The sequence below is a fragment of the Phlebotomus argentipes genome, unplaced genomic scaffold (genome assembly GCF_947086385.1).
Source record: "Phlebotomus argentipes unplaced genomic scaffold, Phlebotomus argentipes genome assembly contig_2, whole genome shotgun sequence".
NCBI lineage: Eukaryota > Metazoa > Arthropoda > Insecta > Diptera > Psychodidae > Phlebotomus > Phlebotomus argentipes.
In genome coordinates, this window is record NW_026776162.1 from 6052129 (window position 1) to 6070459 (window position 18331).

At 42.9% G+C, this 18331-nt stretch overlaps 4 protein-coding genes across 4 annotated transcripts in view; all 4 read right to left on the bottom strand.

Annotated features, from left to right (window-relative positions):
- Nucleotides 1-2157: 2157 nt before the first annotated feature.
- LOC132264713 (apolipoprotein D-like) lies at nt 2158-4762 on the bottom strand. Its single transcript, XM_059765000.1, has 4 exons — nt 4426-4762; nt 3623-3848; nt 3315-3531; nt 2158-2365 (listed from the first exon to the last, which is right to left on the bottom strand). The coding sequence occupies exons 1-4, from the start codon at nt 4549-4551 to the stop codon at nt 2287-2289; spliced, it is 648 nt and encodes a 215-aa protein (XP_059620983.1). The 5' UTR covers nt 4552-4762; the 3' UTR covers nt 2158-2286.
- Nucleotides 4763-5492: 730 nt separating this feature from the next.
- LOC132264980 (lopap-like) lies at nt 5493-6630 on the bottom strand. The gene is made up of 4 exons (XM_059765337.1): nt 6523-6630; nt 6137-6458; nt 5946-6061; nt 5493-5546 (listed from the first exon to the last, which is right to left on the bottom strand). Exons 1-4 carry the CDS (start codon nt 6628-6630, stop codon nt 5493-5495), a joined length of 600 nt encoding a protein of 199 aa, XP_059621320.1.
- A 1207-nt stretch (nt 6631-7837) lies between these two features.
- On the bottom strand, nt 7838-8851 carry LOC132264651 (purpurin-like). The gene is made up of 3 exons (XM_059764920.1): nt 8624-8851; nt 8308-8533; nt 7838-8251 (listed from the first exon to the last, which is right to left on the bottom strand). Exons 1-3 carry the CDS (start codon nt 8756-8758, stop codon nt 8001-8003), a joined length of 612 nt encoding a protein of 203 aa, XP_059620903.1. The 5' UTR covers nt 8759-8851; the 3' UTR covers nt 7838-8000.
- Nucleotides 8852-16525: 7674 nt separating this feature from the next.
- The window catches only part of LOC132265437 (uncharacterized), a 46015-nt gene continuing 44209 nt past the window's right edge, over nt 16526-18331 (bottom strand). The window contains exon 4 of the mRNA XM_059766128.1: nt 16526-17841. Coding sequence (XP_059622111.1) covers nt 16642-17841 — 1200 coding nt within the window. The 3' untranslated portion in view covers nt 16526-16641. The remainder of the gene's footprint in view (nt 17842-18331) is intronic.

Below are 18331 nucleotides of genomic sequence, written 5' to 3' on the forward strand. Positions count from 1 at the left end.
GTCGCTCTTGTGACAGACAACGCTTTCCCAGGTCCATTTCCACTTGTCTTCTCGAGTGGGTAATTTATATAAGATACTTGAATGCCTCTCCATTGCCGTAACTCACCTCCTTTCTCATCTGCAAATTCAATGAACTGTCCCACAGAGAGACGCCCAAGGAGCTGTGCTCCAGGATGAGATGAGAATCATCAAGCCATTGAGCACCCCTTCGTCTCCACCGCACACCTCTTGTGCGGTTCATGGATGGAAAATGATGACAATGCTGTCATCCCACTTCTTCTGATAAACATTTCCAGAAATGAAGTGGAGTTTGCTGGAATTAGGAGTGTGAGTTGGACACTGTGTGGCTTCCATTCTGGGAATCTCAGCGAATCTCCAGAACTGGCAAAACCGCTGGAGATGATAAATTACACTGGAGTGTCATTCTATTGCAGTGGCATATAGAAAAGTGCTTGGCGAGAAGACATGCGTGAAATTTTGGGAAACTCCATGTTCAACTATGATATGATTGAGAAGCTGTAAAGCTTAAAATTTCACTGGTTTCTCCATCATCATTCCCAGGATTCACAGAATTTTCGCAAAGAGAGCAAAAAAATTGACTAAAATTCAGTCAATCAATGTAAATATCCAGAGAAAACTAGAATAAAGTCTTTTCGGGTTAAATTTATCTTTTTCTATGTAAAATTAGGGTGAAAGTGAGTTAAAAATAAGTCTTTCTTAACATGATTTTTTCACAATTTCCCGGGCTAAAATCAAGTGTTTTCCAGCTAGTTTCCAGACCTCATTTGGGAGATATTTTCAAGAATATTTCTTGATTCACCAACATTTTATTATTTCTCTGAGAGCACATTAAAATTTATCAGTTATCCAGCGCGCAGTGGTTATCAAAAATTGCTGACAATGCGTAAAGCTTTTAAATAATTATAGTAATGAGCTCATGCAGTCTGACGATAAATTTATTTGCAAATATTTGCTACAGTAATAAATGCAAATGCACATTTGTTCCCCACTTAAAGTGATTATATTTGCTGTGCGCTTAACCCCAAAATCAATGTAGCTCAGCAGCGCATTGTCTCTTTTTTTTTACCCCCAGCACAACCCCAAAATCCCAGGCCCTGCAGAATTGTTCTGGGCGTTGTGTTACGACACGATGAAAGTGTAATGATTGCAATAATAGCGAAGGAAGTTACAAGTGTGCTGGAGAATGGCACAAGCGGACGATTGTGGCATACCAAATTTTCCATAGATATATTAACAACCCTTTTGTTGTCGCACACAACAGGAATTTCCTCAGTGTAGCTGCCATCAGGGTTGGCAATCTAATGCTCTCTCCCCGTGAGTACAGTCCTCCGTGGGTGCGGAGAAGGAAAATCAATCATGGAAAAAAAGGTTAACAAACAGTCTCAGGAGAGAGAGAGAGAGAAAGAGTGAGAGGACAATAGGAAGTGGCAATGAGCGGGTTTTCGCAAATTTAAGCAGAACTTTACAGCAACCCTGAGCTTCAAGTTAAACACACACACACCCCATTTTGAGAGATATACAAATGTAACATGCTATAACACTGCAGATATTCATCGTCCAACTGCTCCTAAGCTTGGCCGAAATCAACCATTTGACCATAGGCTATACAAGTCGCTTCCAATGGTTTCCGCAACATTTTCTGGGTGGAGTGAGCGCGAGTGTGAGAAACACCAAAACCCGGAATTACAGAACCCTTTCACCATTTCCTCTTATCCCATTGCGGATACATTTCACTACCGACACACACACACGCTATGTATATTGGAGTGCACATTAAATTCACTTTGTTCTTGGTGATTTCGCTCATGATTGGATATTCCCCACTTCAATTAATGCCACTCCGTTTGTATTTTTGAGTTCATTCGGGCTGTGATGGCATCAATTAAATGTCATAGGATCTCTCGTGTTCATTTCACAGTCATGATGGCAAGATCTCCGAATCCTCGACAATTGAATCACTTCCCCAGCTGTCGGATTTTCCTTCCGTAAACACAAACACACACACACCGAGGCAAATGGATTGAGCTTCAACTCCTATAAATACACCGCAGACCCAGAAATAGATCCTGAAGGCACACAAATGGACTATCAGAATTGGTTGGAGAGGTGGAATTTCACAATTAATTAGATGTCTAATTTATTCAAAGTTTAATTACAACCGAGTTCCGCTCGTGTTGCTTTAGCACACACAACTACAAAATAGATATTGGCTCTTCATACCTATGAAAATAGCAAATTTGTGATAACAAGCGCAAAACTTTTCCCTCAGCGCAGGAAATGAATTGTGAACAGGGCCATTAAAAGTGTGATGCTTGCCAATGCCAATTGCCGTGAAGAGCTGCACCTGGAAGTTAGAGAGGGAGAGAGAGAATTTGCTCAGCAAAGGAGAAACTATATATTGATTAGATGCAGTGTCATTAATTTGCAGAAGCAAAAGCGCAATTTCTAAATGTTATGATAATAAGATGTTTTAGTTTCTTCATCAATTTTCCACCATGAAAGTTTAAAATTGTGGATTTTTGCTCATAATTTGTAAAACATTAAGTGACTTTAGAAGCCGCACAAAGCGTCACTGGGTGGTTAAGTGAGGTTTATGAATATTAAAATCTCATCAAGTCCAGTCTTGATTCTTTCATTTTCCCCGCGCTAATGAAGTCTCAACTTTTGAGATCACGAGAGAGATGCAATTTATGCTGCATTCCCAAGGGGAAAGTCACTCGCGATTTGAGACCACTAACTTTGAGAATATTCAATCATTTCTTGATTATTTCCCGATTTTTATTCAAATTTTGAATTTTTCATACAAATTTCAATCATTTTTTATTGTTTCCTGAATATTTTATCAAAATTTGGTTCTTTCATGCAGATATTTTCAATCATTTTTTGATTATTGTATCATTATTTAATCAAAACTTGAATATTTTGCAATTTTAGTTGGAAAATATTCAGTTTTTGAACATTCTCATCAAATTTTCATTATTTTGCAATTTGTTCTTGAGAAAATAATCATTTTTTGGTCAATTTTATTCAAATATTTAAATATTTTGCAATTTTTCTTGGGAAAACATTCATTTTTTGATAATGTTATTCAAAATTAATTTATTTTGTAATTTTACTTGGAAAATAATAATTTTTTGATTATGTTATTCAAAATTTCATTATTTAGCAATTTTTTCTTGCGAAAATAATAATTTTTGTTTTTTTTTTTAAATATTTAAATACTTGATTGGGACCATTGAATTTCCTCAAAAATCGCCTTGTGACTTGCCCCTTGTGCATTCCTGGCAACTTACACTCGCTCATCCTGGTTGGTGCGGCGGAAGAAGGTGGCGTCCCAGTGCTGAGTGGCCTGATTGACGGCGGTCAGGGCGCCGGCGGGCAGGGTGCGGCTCCTGGACATGACCCAGGCCGACTCGGCGTAGTGGGTGTTGTTCAGATTCTCGCAGGACACCGCCACCAGATACTGGGTGTAGTCCGTGTGGGTGACGTAATAGTCGAAGATACTGGCGCCTGCAATTGAAGGAGCAAAAAGTAGATGGAAAGCGGATGAATGGGATTGAATATAAATGGGAAATCTCACGGTGATTCAATATGCACATACTTGGATCTGTTTCATTATAAATCATCACCAGACGTCCACTTGTGTCGAGATATCTCGCATATCCCCGCCTCTCGAGCGTCCTCGGTGTGCTCTCCAATATCATCATTCGATTGCTCACGTCCACCGTGCTTCCGTCCGCATTCATTTTGTAATTGACGAGGACGCAATCTGCATTCAATAGCTCATCAGTCTCCAGTCGCTGTATTTCGAACCATTCGCCTAAAAACTGTCCAATATTGTCCAAATCATTTCAGACGTTCTTCCCACTCGGCTTCTGTATTGCACGAATAGAGCTTTTTGGGGTGGATTTTTTGCACCGCTTAAATATCATCGAAAGCTCCCAACATCGGAGGTCTTTCTATACTTTCTCTTCGAACAAGTCTTCGAAAGTCCAGTGGAGAATAGACAGAGTGTTGAGACGCTTACAGAATTGATAATTACTTCTGGTTGAATAATTTCGTCATTTTACTCTCTCCCTCGAGAGAAAGAGAGCTAAAATTCGTTGTTACGAACATTGTGAAGAGCAAAAGTTGAGTCAATTTTGTCACTTTGAAAGCATTTTACTTAGAAAAGACAGAACGCGAAGTGGTGGCAAAGTATGATCAGTAAACTTAAAGCTCTTTATGCTAAATATCTCGATGGTTGACTCACGTTTGCCATTTTGCGCTTATAATGTTAATGTAGGAAAATTTTGAGCACAATTTCAATTCCATACTGCGCACACAGTGTTAATTGCCAGATTTATATTAATTTACGACATACATATGTATTCTCTCATTTCAATTCATATCACAGAATATTACCCTGGTCCTGTCGAAACTGGGCACGGCAACATAACTGGGGCATCGCCCTTCCATGTGAATACTGCCCAGAACCACTGGAATAATCACGAGTGCACTTAATATGGAGATTGATAGCATTTTGCACATTTTGAATTTTCACATCCACAACCCAGAGATCACTGAACTTTCCACTCACTGTAGAATCCCGAAGGGAAATGACTTGTCCAATGATAGTTTCACCTTCTTTTATATCGTCCCAGTGAAAAATGCAGAGCGATAAACACCTTCGGTTGCCGGTACATTCCCATTAATGAGGCTTCATGACGAACAAATAATTTTTAACAACGACGATTATTGTGCCAATATTGAGGAGGTGAACTGTCAAATCAGGTCTTGCCACTCGCGACAATAATCTTATCGCGCTTCAACCAAAAAAGGCTGTTTGAACATTGAATCATTTACCAGAATAATGAGGAAAATTTCAACACAAACACCACGATGAATTCCTATTTGCTCTGTCAATATGAAAAAGTGAATTCCACACAACGCAGTCCTCATTTTAAAGCATTTCAAAGCCTCTTCAGCCCTTTGACCACGAAAAATGCGCTCACAAATTCAATTATCAGCCTATTTTCACGCGATAGGCGTTGCACGGTAATTAAATTACGTCAATCAATGGGGAATCAAATTAATATTTTTCTCCACACCACAATAATGATTCATTACGGATCATCGAGAGACACTGGGATCATTCATTTGCAGTCAATTATTAATTTGATATGACGCAATTGCGAATCACTGTCTTTTATTATTGGAGTTGTTACACGAAATTGCGATAAGATTATAAGCTGATGAGACTACTAAGGTGTGTGCCAAAGGTGGAATCGCGATTTATGACTGTCTGAAGGGAAATGAAATCAGATAAATAAACTGACGGTTATTTTGAAAAATCCCCTGCGCCGGCAAGCAGACAAAAGTGATGCTCTAAAATTGCATCTGGATTGTTTTAACAGTGTAGCGAAGAGAGAGAGATTAAATAATAAAAACATTTATTTGTTCAGCAAAAGTGTCCAACAGAGCAGAGTCCTTTATTTGAGGCCGAAGTAAGCGCGAGCCGGAATATCGGTGCAGTTTTCCCAGCCCTGGAAAGAGAAGAACATAATTCTTTAATACACAAATTCCCCCCTTTATGTGCTGAAATGAAAAGTACAACCGACACAGTGCGAGGTTTTGAAGGCTTCCTTTTCACTTCCGAGGAGAGCAATTAATTACGAGAAACGTGATTGCCCTAATCGACTTTACAGTTCAACAAGGTATCATGGTGAAATCTCAAGAGGTGATCTTGACCCCACACACAGGAGGGCGTTTAAGCGAAGATTGGAGATAAAGTGTAATTCGGCAAGAAGATGAATTCCCCAAGAGATTACGGGGAAAATGAGTGATGATGGGATCTTATCGGGCAGCTGATAGTAAAGTCTCGGGTAATACCGAATCACACAATTGATTTTCTTCGAGTGCGCAGAGATCGTGATAAGGCTTACCTGCACTGTGCCACGGAGTTGATTCCTCTCGAGGTATTGGTCGATGGCTCCGCCGACAACTTGCTCGAACTCCTCGGGATCCGGATTGGGAACCTTCGACAGCACCCAAGCGTCCTCTGTGGCAAGGAGAAAATGGGAGAAGGAAATGGTGAGCAATTCGGAGGGATAAATCCTCTTCTAGGAATACACACCGTTGGATTGTCCATTGCCGAGATTGTGGCAGCTCCAGATCAGCGAGAAGGATTCAAAGTCAGTGGCGAGGACGTGGTAGTTGATGGTTCTGCCAGGCTCATGGTCAAAGACAGCTTGGAAGCGAGCACTGTTTCCGGCACCGGCCGCGCGATTGGCGTTTCCGTAGGTGTACAATTCCTGGAAGTTGTTCTCGATGTAGACCCATCGGAACTCCAGATCGAAGCTGTCGGGTCCGGTGGCTCGGTACTCGAAGGTGGCGCAGTCGCTTCCGTACTGTTCAGACGTCTCGTAGCGATAAACCTCGTACCAGACTCCTTGGTACTGTGCAGCCAAAGGGAAATCGTTAAGCAAGGATCATTGGCGGATGTGTGAATTAGAATTGTACCTCTTCAGTGTTAAAGTTCTCCACGACAGAGTGATTGGGACACTCACGGTCGAAGATGAGACCCAGAGAGGAGCCCAAGAGGGCCAACAGGAAGAGCACAACCTTCATTTTACCACAAAACTCTCCACCCACAAATGATTTGTAATATTTTCAGCAACTTCTATTTATACCACAGACAACTCTACTCCAACTCCATATCGCATGTTTCCTGATAGAAACTAATCTCCTTTGGGCACAACACTGACGTATACCAAAGTCTGAACGATTTATTGGGGGTGTCGAGCGTGCGAGGAAAAGTGTGACTTAATTTTATTGTGGGAATTTTCATCCAATACGATAACGTGCGTGTAAATGTTATCATTGGCCACCAAAACAGTGTCGAAGGGGAATCAAGAAAGTATTCTTGTAGCACCAATCATACACGAGAAGTGGCAAGACCTCTGATTTGCACGTGAGTTCGGTGGAAAAAGCCAATAGTATCTTATCGCCCTCCGAAATGAGCCCCCGCATCAGGAGACTTCCCTCGTGAAATTGTGCTAGCAGGAGCTTTGAGATATGAACACACAAATTGAGCAGCTGATAAGCAGTAATTGATGCTCTGGCGCCTGCAAGTGACACTTCTGGGATGTTCCATGTTTTTCCCAAGGTTTCCCATCATGTCAGACTGCATCTCGGTGACAAGGGGAGAAAAGTTGCATCCCTGACTTGAGTTGAGACTCTGTCTCTCAAAGGAAGTGAGTTCAATTGAATTCCTCAAGAGACAAAGGATGGATCTCTTTTGGGGACATAATGAAGCCCGCGGGCAGCATTGAATTGTCTCCATTTGAAATATCAATTTGAACCTCTTAACTGGAAAGTTTAGTGCAATTAAAAAGAGAAATCGCGCATCTTCCATTTAAAATGTCTCTTCTTTCACTTTTTGCAATTTTCATCGAAAGTTGGGGGGAGGATAAAAGTTTGCTGCAATCGGCTCTCTTGCAACATTTAGTATAAGAGTTTCCACGAAGAAGATTCTCTGTGCTTTGTAGTGTCTTATTTACTTACAATATATAGAGATTCTTCGCGAGCAAATATACTTGAGTGGAGAATAAATTTAGTCATTGGAGGAATAGTAATCCCCAGATGAAAAGGAGAGAACTTACTCCCGAAGAAAAATCATTACAATTGCAAATTATCACATCAAAGAAGTACTTCGATTCTTTTATTCAGACGCTCGAGGCGTTCTTGGATGTTTTTCTCTTAAGCTCTGGCAAAAACATTTATCACTCCAACCAACGAGATTTACCGGATTTCAATTTGCACAAATAATCAGGACTTGGTTGGGGTATTTTATATAATTTATTTCACTCCTCCTTTGGGGGGGAATTTCTTAGACAGCAGCACAACTACAAGGACATATTGATTTCCAGTGTACATAATCTCTCTGTCCTGGCATAATTGCCAGGACCTCTTGGATCAATTAGACACACATGAAACATTCATTCGTCCGTCTGCGCCGAATAGTGACACTCTCCGCCTTGCTTCTGCTTGAAGAGATACTCCATTTTGTAGAATCTGTGGAGGAGCTTGTCGATGCGAGCCTTGGTGTCGGGCTCCGGCGATGGCTTCCTGGTGTAGATGAAGAAGTCATCGAAGGCGGTGCTGGGACTTGCCTCGCGGCAATAGTACGTCACGGAGTAGCTGTCGTAGTCCGTCTCCAGGATGCGATGATTGGCAAAGAAGGGATCATCTGCGGAAGACGACATGATGAGCAATAAGTGGCTGTGCAGAGAACGCTTCACTCACTCCATCTGTACGAGATGTTCCACCTTCCCTCCGGTGGATTCTGCTCGGGATCCGTGAATACTGCAAACGTCTCATCCATCTCATAGCCCAGATTCTGTGGGAACTGCCTGAACGTCCGAATGCCGACAGTCCCATTGGCGTGTGCAGTGTACTGGACAGTGTTGCAGTCGCCCAGGAAGGCGTAATTGTCATCTGGCCTGAGATATTCATACCACAGTCCGGCATACTTGAGATGTGAACACACATATACACAAATTGTGGATAAATTGAGTGAGACAATGTTGGGGAAAATTCCCCAGAGAATGTGTCCTAATACCTTGGTGATGTCGAAGTTCTTCTGCACAGGTCGATCGGTGGGACATTGTCCAGGAACTACCCAAATAGACCAAACAGCGCTTAATGAACATAACACAATTAAAGTTCTCACGAAACTTTTGGCCGTCTCATCCATTTTGCAGAGACAAACTGAGAGACAAGACAAGTCTTGCCACTCTGTGACTTTCCACTGATGTGACTAATAGCATGTATACCAAAACATTGACGCTGGCCCACAAGGTTACCAGAAAGGTTATCGTGTCTTTTGTCCAGCTAATTCAATTGAATTGATTCAATATATTGTACTCCACATCTCCACTATGCAATGATTCTCTAATTTGACATGGAAAGCTCAGTGGAGTGAAATGTATGAGAATCACACTTCAATTGTCGCAATTCTCATTAAGTGTGATTTTGGGGTGAAGTGAAAATTTCACGTTTATTTCACTGGCGAAACATTCAATTCTTGCGCTTCTGAAGGAAAGTTTCTGCCCAGCAAACACAAAATGCCAAGTCTCAAAAGTTGAGCTTGAAATAGTTGATTTTTGTGCTAATTTCCGCTCAAATTTTAGCCATTTGGTTGAATTGTATAAATAGCGCCATGCAAATAACCTCAAAATTGAGAAATCAACATTCTTTTATGCCTTTTAGGCCACAAACATATGTTTATATGGCACGGGAAAGTGGAAGATGGGAAATCGATGGAAGTTGGACTATCGGTTTTTCTGCTAAATTTTTATCAAGAAAAAACTCAACACTGAGCAAAATATTTAGCGGAAAAAGAGCAGAAAAATTTGGAATGTTTTGAAGATTGCTAAGAAAATTGATGAAAAATTTGCCTAAAAATGTGCTGTAAATTGATGTATTTTTAACACTTTTTGCTCGAGTCCTGCTAAAATTTTAGCTCGTAATCTTAGTACATTTTAGTTGAATTAACTGCTTTTTTCTTAGCTAATTTGGCTCGCTGAGTGGGAAGACTGAAAACACACAATTATCTTGTCTTTTCTCTGCTCAATTTGACTGAGTGTCACACTTTTCTGCCTCGTGTTGTTTGTCTGGCAATTCGCATTGAGATTCCGGTCAAATATATTCATACGGTAGATATGAATGAGTCTGTATGCCATCAAGTTATGGCGTAATCTCCTCGGCATATATTCGGATGATGCGTAAAGTGTATGATTGGGGAACTTGTTGAGTTCATTGATTTATTAATTGAAGACATGCAGAGTTAGCCGTTTCCATGACAGAATCTCCAGCATCATGAATAAGAAGATTGCGCCATTGTGGTAAGATTTGCAATGGCACATTCAATCTGGGGCTATAAATAACACCAGTTTTGGGCTCCCCTTTCTGCGGGGTATGAAAGCATAATAATGTTTTATTCAAATTTATTAATAGTGGCGCTATTGAGTGCGGTGAGATATGATATTCGGCATGGAATTTGGGGCAATCTTGAGTGATTTTTCGCCCAAATGGACTCGAGTGGATGGCCAGTGAAATGAAAATAAGAGTGTAATGCAGAGAGTAGGTAATATAAATTGCGGCGAATTGGGGAATATAATAAAAATGCGAAGCTCCTCTCTATTACATATTCGACTCAGGTTCACGTGTGTGATTTAATAGCGGGCGAAAGCGAAATTTTTACCATTCATAGCGGCATTTTTACGCAGTCTTTAACGATTATTCATTTCTGCAGGAGCAGCACCGCAGGATGGGCGGCAGGAGAGAGTGTACTTTCCGCGTTAAAGTATATTATGGGAATTATTTATGATTTTTCAGGGTGCTCGCATGTATGAAAAGTTTTTCGCTGCTCCTTCCGCTCTCTGGGGTGGTGGCAAAAACGACTGCGGCTAGACGTTTTGAACGTTAATCTTTCGCCTTCAACCGTATCATGCATGAAACGTGACGGGATGCCCGAATATTCCTCATCTTTTTATTCCTCTCCTCTCCATCCCCCTATATTTTATTGCACTTGTAAACCCTCCGTGTGGGCAGCACACATCATATTCCTGGGAATATGTTGCTTCGGAATTTTCAAACACTCCGCATCAGAGAGAGAAATCCTCCATCGCTGTCCAATTATGCAGATCCTTGGCGATGCTCGGGGGCGGCGAGAACACATTGCCCGGAAGAGGAGCAATAGTTATTAGGAAGTTTCAGTTGATGTTCAATGAAGTATTTATCGTGGAGTCAGCTTTGATGCATAGATGCTGGAGGAATTATTGCACTTTCAATATAGAGAAGAACTCAATTGCAAAGTTGAGTGGAAAGTTTTTCTACACTCTCTGTCGACTTTGTACGTCAAAGTCTTCTCCCAATAGCTGGCATTAGTGTGCACAACTCCAATAAATCATACCAATATAACCTTTAGTATTGATATGATGCATATAAATAGGTTAAGTGCTTAATGATCTCTAAAGTTCTTCATGTTCTTTGGGCCTCTCAATGCTTTTGTAAACCATTTCAGTACATCGTCAAGTTGCTAACGAGGCATTTCAGTAAGTCTTCACATTGTTTTTGAGAGTTGCTGCATTGCGAGCAACCGGAAAGGTGATTCAAAAATGTATTTTCGTCCATTTCAAGCATATATTCGATTAATTCAAATGGCTCTTGAGAGAGATAGAGAGATATTGGAAACACTTTCTGAGTGGCTGCTTGAAGATTTTTCGGGGGAAAATATCGAAGCACTTGAGCAGGAATTCTCCCGATAACTTGTGCCGTTCGAAGGCACTTCAGGCCGATTTTGACAATGATTGGGAAAACTTCATTTCAATTCAATTACACGTGAGAGCATCTCGGGAACTCCTGGCTGTGCAGCTCACCAAATACTGTGTCGAACTTGGTGGCGGAGGAGGGAGGAAGTTGGGACAAAAGGCACTCGGGAGGATCGACTCTGGGCCCAGATTGGCTGGACTGCACCTTGAGAGACTGTGGAATTCTGCACATGGAGAGCCTCTGTGTGAGGGAATATGGTAATTTATACCATCTCCTGTGATATTCCAAACACTCATTCACTGCACCAGCGCCGGAGACAAGGCCAGAGACGTCGAGGGGTGAGGCGTGCATGGCTGGGGCTCTGCAGGAATTGCGGGTCCCATGTGCAAGGGTGGCTTTGCAGCCTCCGACGACTGTCATAACTCTGGCAGTGCACGTAAATGTCGTCTGGCGTGGAGAAAAATACATAAATTTATCCCCCGCCCTATTGCATATTTCCCAGCAATTTGCTGAATTTTGAAATTTTCACCAACTTTCGTGTTTACATCTTTTTTCCCGCCCCCCCAACATATACTCACCAGAGGCGACGAGGACTCTCATCTCATTTTCTGCACATTGCCAGAGCGATATACAAAAGGAGGTGACAATTTTCATAATTCACACAGAATTTTCCTCTGCGCGCGCCAAACTTGAGAACATGACAATTCATGCGGGAGAGCCGAAAAATGACGTGAACAATTCAAAAAAAAACAACACACAATTTTCACTTTTATTATCCTTTTATTGGAAATTCTTTTCGTTTTTTTCTTTCGTCTTCTATTTTTTTTTCTTCATCTGCATCATGAGAAGTGTCATGTTGGCAAACAATTTTGCTCTAACAAACATAACCAATCATTGACAGTGGAAACTGAATTGATATACATCAAATAATTCGTCATGTAATTACATATTGAAAGTGTCACCAAAATTGGGGGTGTTGGGTAAACACAGTGTTAGAGACTAGCATCGAAATTAGATAAATAAGTGTTTATGGGATATCTCACATTGCTTCCATCTTGTTGTTTTATCCATAATTTAAAAGCTTACAAAATTATATATGTATTTCTCGTCATTTCGTCTCTTTAATATCATTTTCTTCTCTCCTTTCTATATTTACAAAAATTATCATTTTTTCTCTTTCAGCATTCTTTTCTCGTCTATGATATGATTTTCTCTTTCGGATATTTTCTTTTTTTTTAATTCAAGAACGGACATGAGGTTCTTCCATTGGGCGTTTTTTTTTGGGGTCTGATTGAAGCCAAAATTGGATGTAGAGACAAAAAAAAAGGAAGATGATGAGGGGAAATGCTTTGGCATGGCTCTTCTGTGGTAACAAAGAGGCAGAAAAAAGCGCTCGAGAGAATTCAGAAAGCGTCTCTAGTAGTGTGTTGATAAGATATGGAGAGCTTTCCTCGTCGCTTACAGCTCTGTGTGCTGAATAGTGTCGCAGTAAACCGTCGAAAGAGTACAGCAAAGTTGTATTTGTGGGATTTTTATACGCGAATCTGGTGCATTTTGAGGGAATGTTGAATTTCCTGTGTGGCTAATTTTCGCGCGCGCATCTGTAATTACAGTCGCGTGTTTTTCGGTATATATTCTCTGGTCTGCTTTGGTGAATGAAATTTTCCTCCACTTAATACACCCAACACGTTCGACCACGCCAAGTCTTAATAAAATAATGAAAAAGGAAAGTTTTCACTCCTGTGTGACAAAATAGCACCGAGAAAAGTCTCTTGCATCAATTGCAATTACGTGAAATTGAGCATTTCTCGCCAGCCGAAGAAACTGTGTGAAGGAAAGAATCTCTTTCTCGCTCTCTCTTTCTCTCTCACACCCGAAATTGAACATTAATTGTAAAACTTTTTCAATATGAAAATGGAAAAGTTTCAACACTTAGAGCGGGAATTTACAGTGTAGAGAAGATCTTGTTTGGCAAAGAAGGGCGAATCTCATGCTCAATCAGAGACAGGGATTTTGCTGTGGGTGGCAAAAACGGAGAAGTTCGCCGTGAATGTTTAGATTCGATAATTTGCACTAATGAAAAAATTGAAAGTTTCGCAATTGAGGAAAGCTCCGCAAGCTCTCTCATTTATCCAAACAGGGGTGATGGAAAGTGTTGTCAATTGATGAAAGCTCCTCTTCAGCACCACCCCTCGGCGACGTGTCTCCCCTTCTGCCCCTCTTTCCCTCCCTCTGGGCTTCGTCAAATTGACATTATTGATTCCGTGATGATGGCTGGATGAAGTATAACATTTTTCCACTCTCCTGCAATCTATATCATTTCTTTTATAGTACGCGAATCCCTCATGCTAAGCTAATAAGATGATTATTTTTGCAATTTTCCTCCTCGCCTTATATATTTACAAATTTCTCCTCGCTCCTTGCCTCAGCATTAAACTCCTACGATGAGACTTATGGCTTGTGATTGCAATGGAAGGGAAGATGATGAATTTTCAACTACTACCTTGCTATCTATAAGTTATTATCTATGTACACAGCTATGTATCTACAGATCTCCATCTTTTCTCCACTTTGTATACATGCCCTTAGAATCTACAGCGTTACAGAATATTTAAATAAGGACTTCGAAATACAAATTTTACACAATCTATTTACACTCAGCTCTTCAACAAAATTCAATAGTGCTCCACCAGCGTTACACTTTAGAATAAATTCTCTCAGCAAGGATTCCTTCAACTACTCTCTATCGTTCATCTTATGAAACTTAAGTATCCATAATTGTACACATTCTTCTTCTAGTGAGGTTCCGTAGCGCCACTCTTTCTCTCTCGAAAAATATCCCCTTTACAACATACATAATTCCCTTCACTCTCTCTCTCTCTATAGCCTATGGATATTCATGGCAATTATTCACACTATTTTGCCGTGTTGATTGCATTTTTGGTCGCAGCGTGCAAAAGTGCTCCGTGACAATTTTTTTTTGGGACTGATCCGCGGCTTTTTTGTCACTTGTTTTTGTCCCCCAAGTGGCAGCTTAATTGTTTTTGGTCAAAAATTTTAAATATAAATTGAATCGCAAATACAAATTCATTTCAATTGGCGTGCATTTTAATTTTCACACAAATTCCCAGGGACTTCTTTTGCACACCATGCGTCCAATTCCCCAACCACAAAACCCCAGCGTCATTATGAATATGTAGAAATTGTTTACAACTGTAATTGTTTGCATGACGGTTTTAAATTTAATTATTTCCACTTCCATCAAATACAGCGAAGGAAAGGCATGGGAAATGACCGAAGGGGTGGGAAAAATATATATTGAATGCAACAAATTGATAAAATAGAGACAATATACCGCACAATTGGGGATAATTGTTTAAGTGCGCAGTGGAAATGTTTAAAAAAAATCCCCGCATCAGTGCTTGGAAAAATGTTTCACAAGATTTTTTTTTTCAACTTTAGGATACATCATTTGTGCTCTTTTAGTGTTTTTTCTCTCTCTCTCTCTCGCATTCCTCTATATCCAACTATTGTGTGTATTTATCATGCTGTGTGAATGATTTCTCGTCACATGTCAATGTCGCGCGAGTCCCAATTTTTGCCCTCAGTTTCTATTGTACAATTGGAAAAAAGTGTCAATTTACATACAATTCTACTTAATGATTTTTATTACGCAATTCAAAAGACAGTCTTGAGTCTTTGTGTGTTTACAAGATTCATTAATCTACATGTGTTCTCATGTCGCATTCAGATGAATTCGTTTTACCTAAATCAATTGAATATTTCAGTGGCAACATATATACAGCGTGGGCACTAATTATAGGTCCACTGCTGGTATCCAGGGTGTAGGTAGTCTGGGGCAAAATCAAAAAATATCAAATATGGTGTTTGATTGCCTATCCATAGTCTAAACAAAACCCCCAATATGAGGCCCCTCCGCCGGATCCTAGGGATTCTAGGGAACTTTATCACTTTCTGGGCTGGCACTAATTATAGGTCCACTTGGGAATTTTCACTATATCTCAGCGAAAAAAAATCGGAAAATTCTGAAAATCATAAGGATCCTTCATTTTGAGCCCAGAAACCATTTACCGTCGCCACACCCCGCCTCGGTCCTCCGTGGACCCCACTGTTAAAGGTCTTTGCCTTGCATAACACGATAATCCAAAATGGCTCCTCCGCAATGGGGCGGGGGGCCCAATGCCCATAAACTGCTTCATAGGGCAAGACTGAAGCCTTTTGAGCATAATTGGGCTATCTGACCACAATACCCTTCCTGAATCCTGGCCTTAAGCACTTCTTCCAGGGTCTTTTTCTGCTTCTTCGGGCCCAAACCACCCCAACCCCCGGACCACCCCCAATGAAATGGGGCGAAAAGTTCTTGGGACACTTCTAGGAAACCCGAGGACCCTAGATCCGGGGATGGGTAGCGCCTCGGAGGGAGCGCCCTAACGTAGAACGAGAGCCAGTTGAAATTCAATGAAAAACCATACACTTTTAGGTGGTTTTCGAATGGGTCTCATTCCACGGTGTGGCACTCCCTTCGAGGCGCTACCCGTCCCCGGATCTAGGGTCCTCGGGTTTCCTAGAAGTGTCCCAAGAACTTTTCGCCCCATTTCATTGGGGGTGGTCCGGGGGTTGGGGTGGTTTGGGCCCGAAGAAGCAGAAAAAGACCCTGGAAGAAGTGCTTAAGGCCAGGATTCAGAAAGGGTATCGGCGCCAGAAATCCCAATTATGCTCAAGAGGCTTCAATCAAGCCCTATGAAGGAGTTTGTGGCCATTGGGCCCCCCGCCCCAATGCGGAGGAGCCATATTGGGCGATCACGTAGTACTAGGCAAAGACTTTTAACAGTGCGGTCCACGGAGGACCGAGGCGGGGTGTGGCGACGGTAAATGGTTTCTGGGCTCAAAATGAAGGATCCTTATGATTTTCAGAATTTTCCGATTTTTTTTCGCTGAGATATAGTGAAAATTCCCAAGTGGACCTATAATTAGTGCCAGCCCAGAAAGTGATAAAGTTCCCTAGAATCCCTAGGATCCGGCGGAGGGGCCTCATATTGGGGGTTTTGTTTAGACTATGGATAGGCAATCAAACGCCATATTTGATATTTTTTGATTTTGCCCCAGACTACCTACACCCGGATACCTGCAGTGGACCTATAATTAGTGCCCACGCTGTAGTATTGAACAGAATCACATTGCGTCCTTCCCGCGCCTATCACTGACTCCGCACTTACTCAGGTCTCCGCCGGCTATTTACAGTGGCGTCGCGCTCTACGCGCCGCTGAGGAATCGCAGCGGATCTCAAGATGCGCTGAAGGGCGTATTCTTGGGGGCGCTCTCGCGCCGGCCGCTGCGTCCCCAGCCGCTCCTGGTCGATGTCTGCGTGTGCTGGCTGTAGCCAGAGTCGCTGCCGAAGCTCGAGTCCCTGCCGAAGGTGGGCGCCGCCGCGGCCACCGTCCCGTCCAGCGGCTGCTGGCACGCTACCGCGCCCGGGGCGTTCCTGAACGTGGTGAACTCGGGCAGGAGATAGGGATAGGGGTGTGCGCGATCGTGTGCCAGGTAGGGATCGAACAGGACGCCGTCGTGGAACACAGGCTCGGCGTAGCCGTAGCTCGGATCCGGCGCCGGTGCGATGATGCGTCGCCGATCGAGCGATCGCGGATTCGTGCGCGTGCGTGCGTTGGGCGGGTGATGGTGCGTGAGGAAGTTGCGCGGATACGGCGCCGTGCCGCGCTCCCGGAAGATCGTCGCCACAGGGTGGCTGGAGAGCTCGCGGTTGATCTGATTGCGCCGCTCCACCTCGGCCTCCTCACCCTCCGTACTTATTGTCGACGAGGCGGCGAAGCAGTTCATGTTGCTGCGCCGGCTGGCGGGCACAGGGTGGCTCGCTCCGGCGACCGTGTTGTAGGGCAGCGTCATCAGGTGACTCCGCTGGCCGTAGATTGTCGACAGCACCATGTCGGGCGCGTAGTCGTGCTCCGACGATGTATTCAGCTCATCTGCACTGAAGTTGGGCAGCTTCCCGTTCCGCGTGCTGTGCACCTTGCGCCCCCTGAAGATGCTCCCCGGACTGGCCATCATGCCGCGACTGCCCGTGCTGCGAGCGCTGGCGTTCGTCGTGGGCGGCGACAGCAGCGTGTTCCTCTCGCTCGTGCTTCGCTCGCCGTTGCCGCTGGCGCTGCCGCTGCCGCTGCTCGTGGCCGCGGCCGTGCCGCTGGAGCCGCCGCGCTCCTGGTAGATCGTGGCCACGGTGGAGTTGTCGGGAGACGTCTTGTGGAACGACCTCTCGCCGGGCAGACTCAGCTCGTCCTCGGCAAAGTCATCGTCCGAGTGCACGGGCGGCTCGGACTCGCCGTCGGACTCCCGCGGCGGGCCCAGCTCCTCGTACACGTTATCGTGCGAGCGATAAGGGTCTGGGCCGGGGGACGAGCAGACGAAGAGGGGCGGGGAGCGCGTCATGGGGTAGCCGCTGGGAAAGTGTATCGATTTCGGGTGCAGCATCTGCAAGAGGGTGGAAAAATGAGACATTTTTAATAATGTTTGCAGAAGGAATTGAATTATCCTCAATTCTTTCGCTACATTTGATCCAGAGGACAAATTGAATTCTTTCAGTTATTTTTTTTGTGAGTAAAAATATTAAGTTTTGAGTTGAATCATAGTTTTAATCTGCGCTTAATGTTTGGCCTCGTTAAAGACTTCTGAGACACTCGAAAACATCCAGAGATTCAGTGACAGTTTCTGTGCAGTTCTTGTTATGAATTCATTGGATTACTTGCTTAAGAGTTTCCTCTGTATCATGTTGGCTATAAAATCCGGACATTCTAACTCCTTAAATGGTTTCATTATTGTGCATTTATTGCATGGGAGAAATGTGGAAAAATCAATGCAAGAATTGCTCTTGAATTTGCTTGCATTTGTGTTTTCTTGCATTCTTTTCCGCGGGAATTATAAGTGATGGCACACTTGCATCTGAGAAATGATTTGCCTGCCG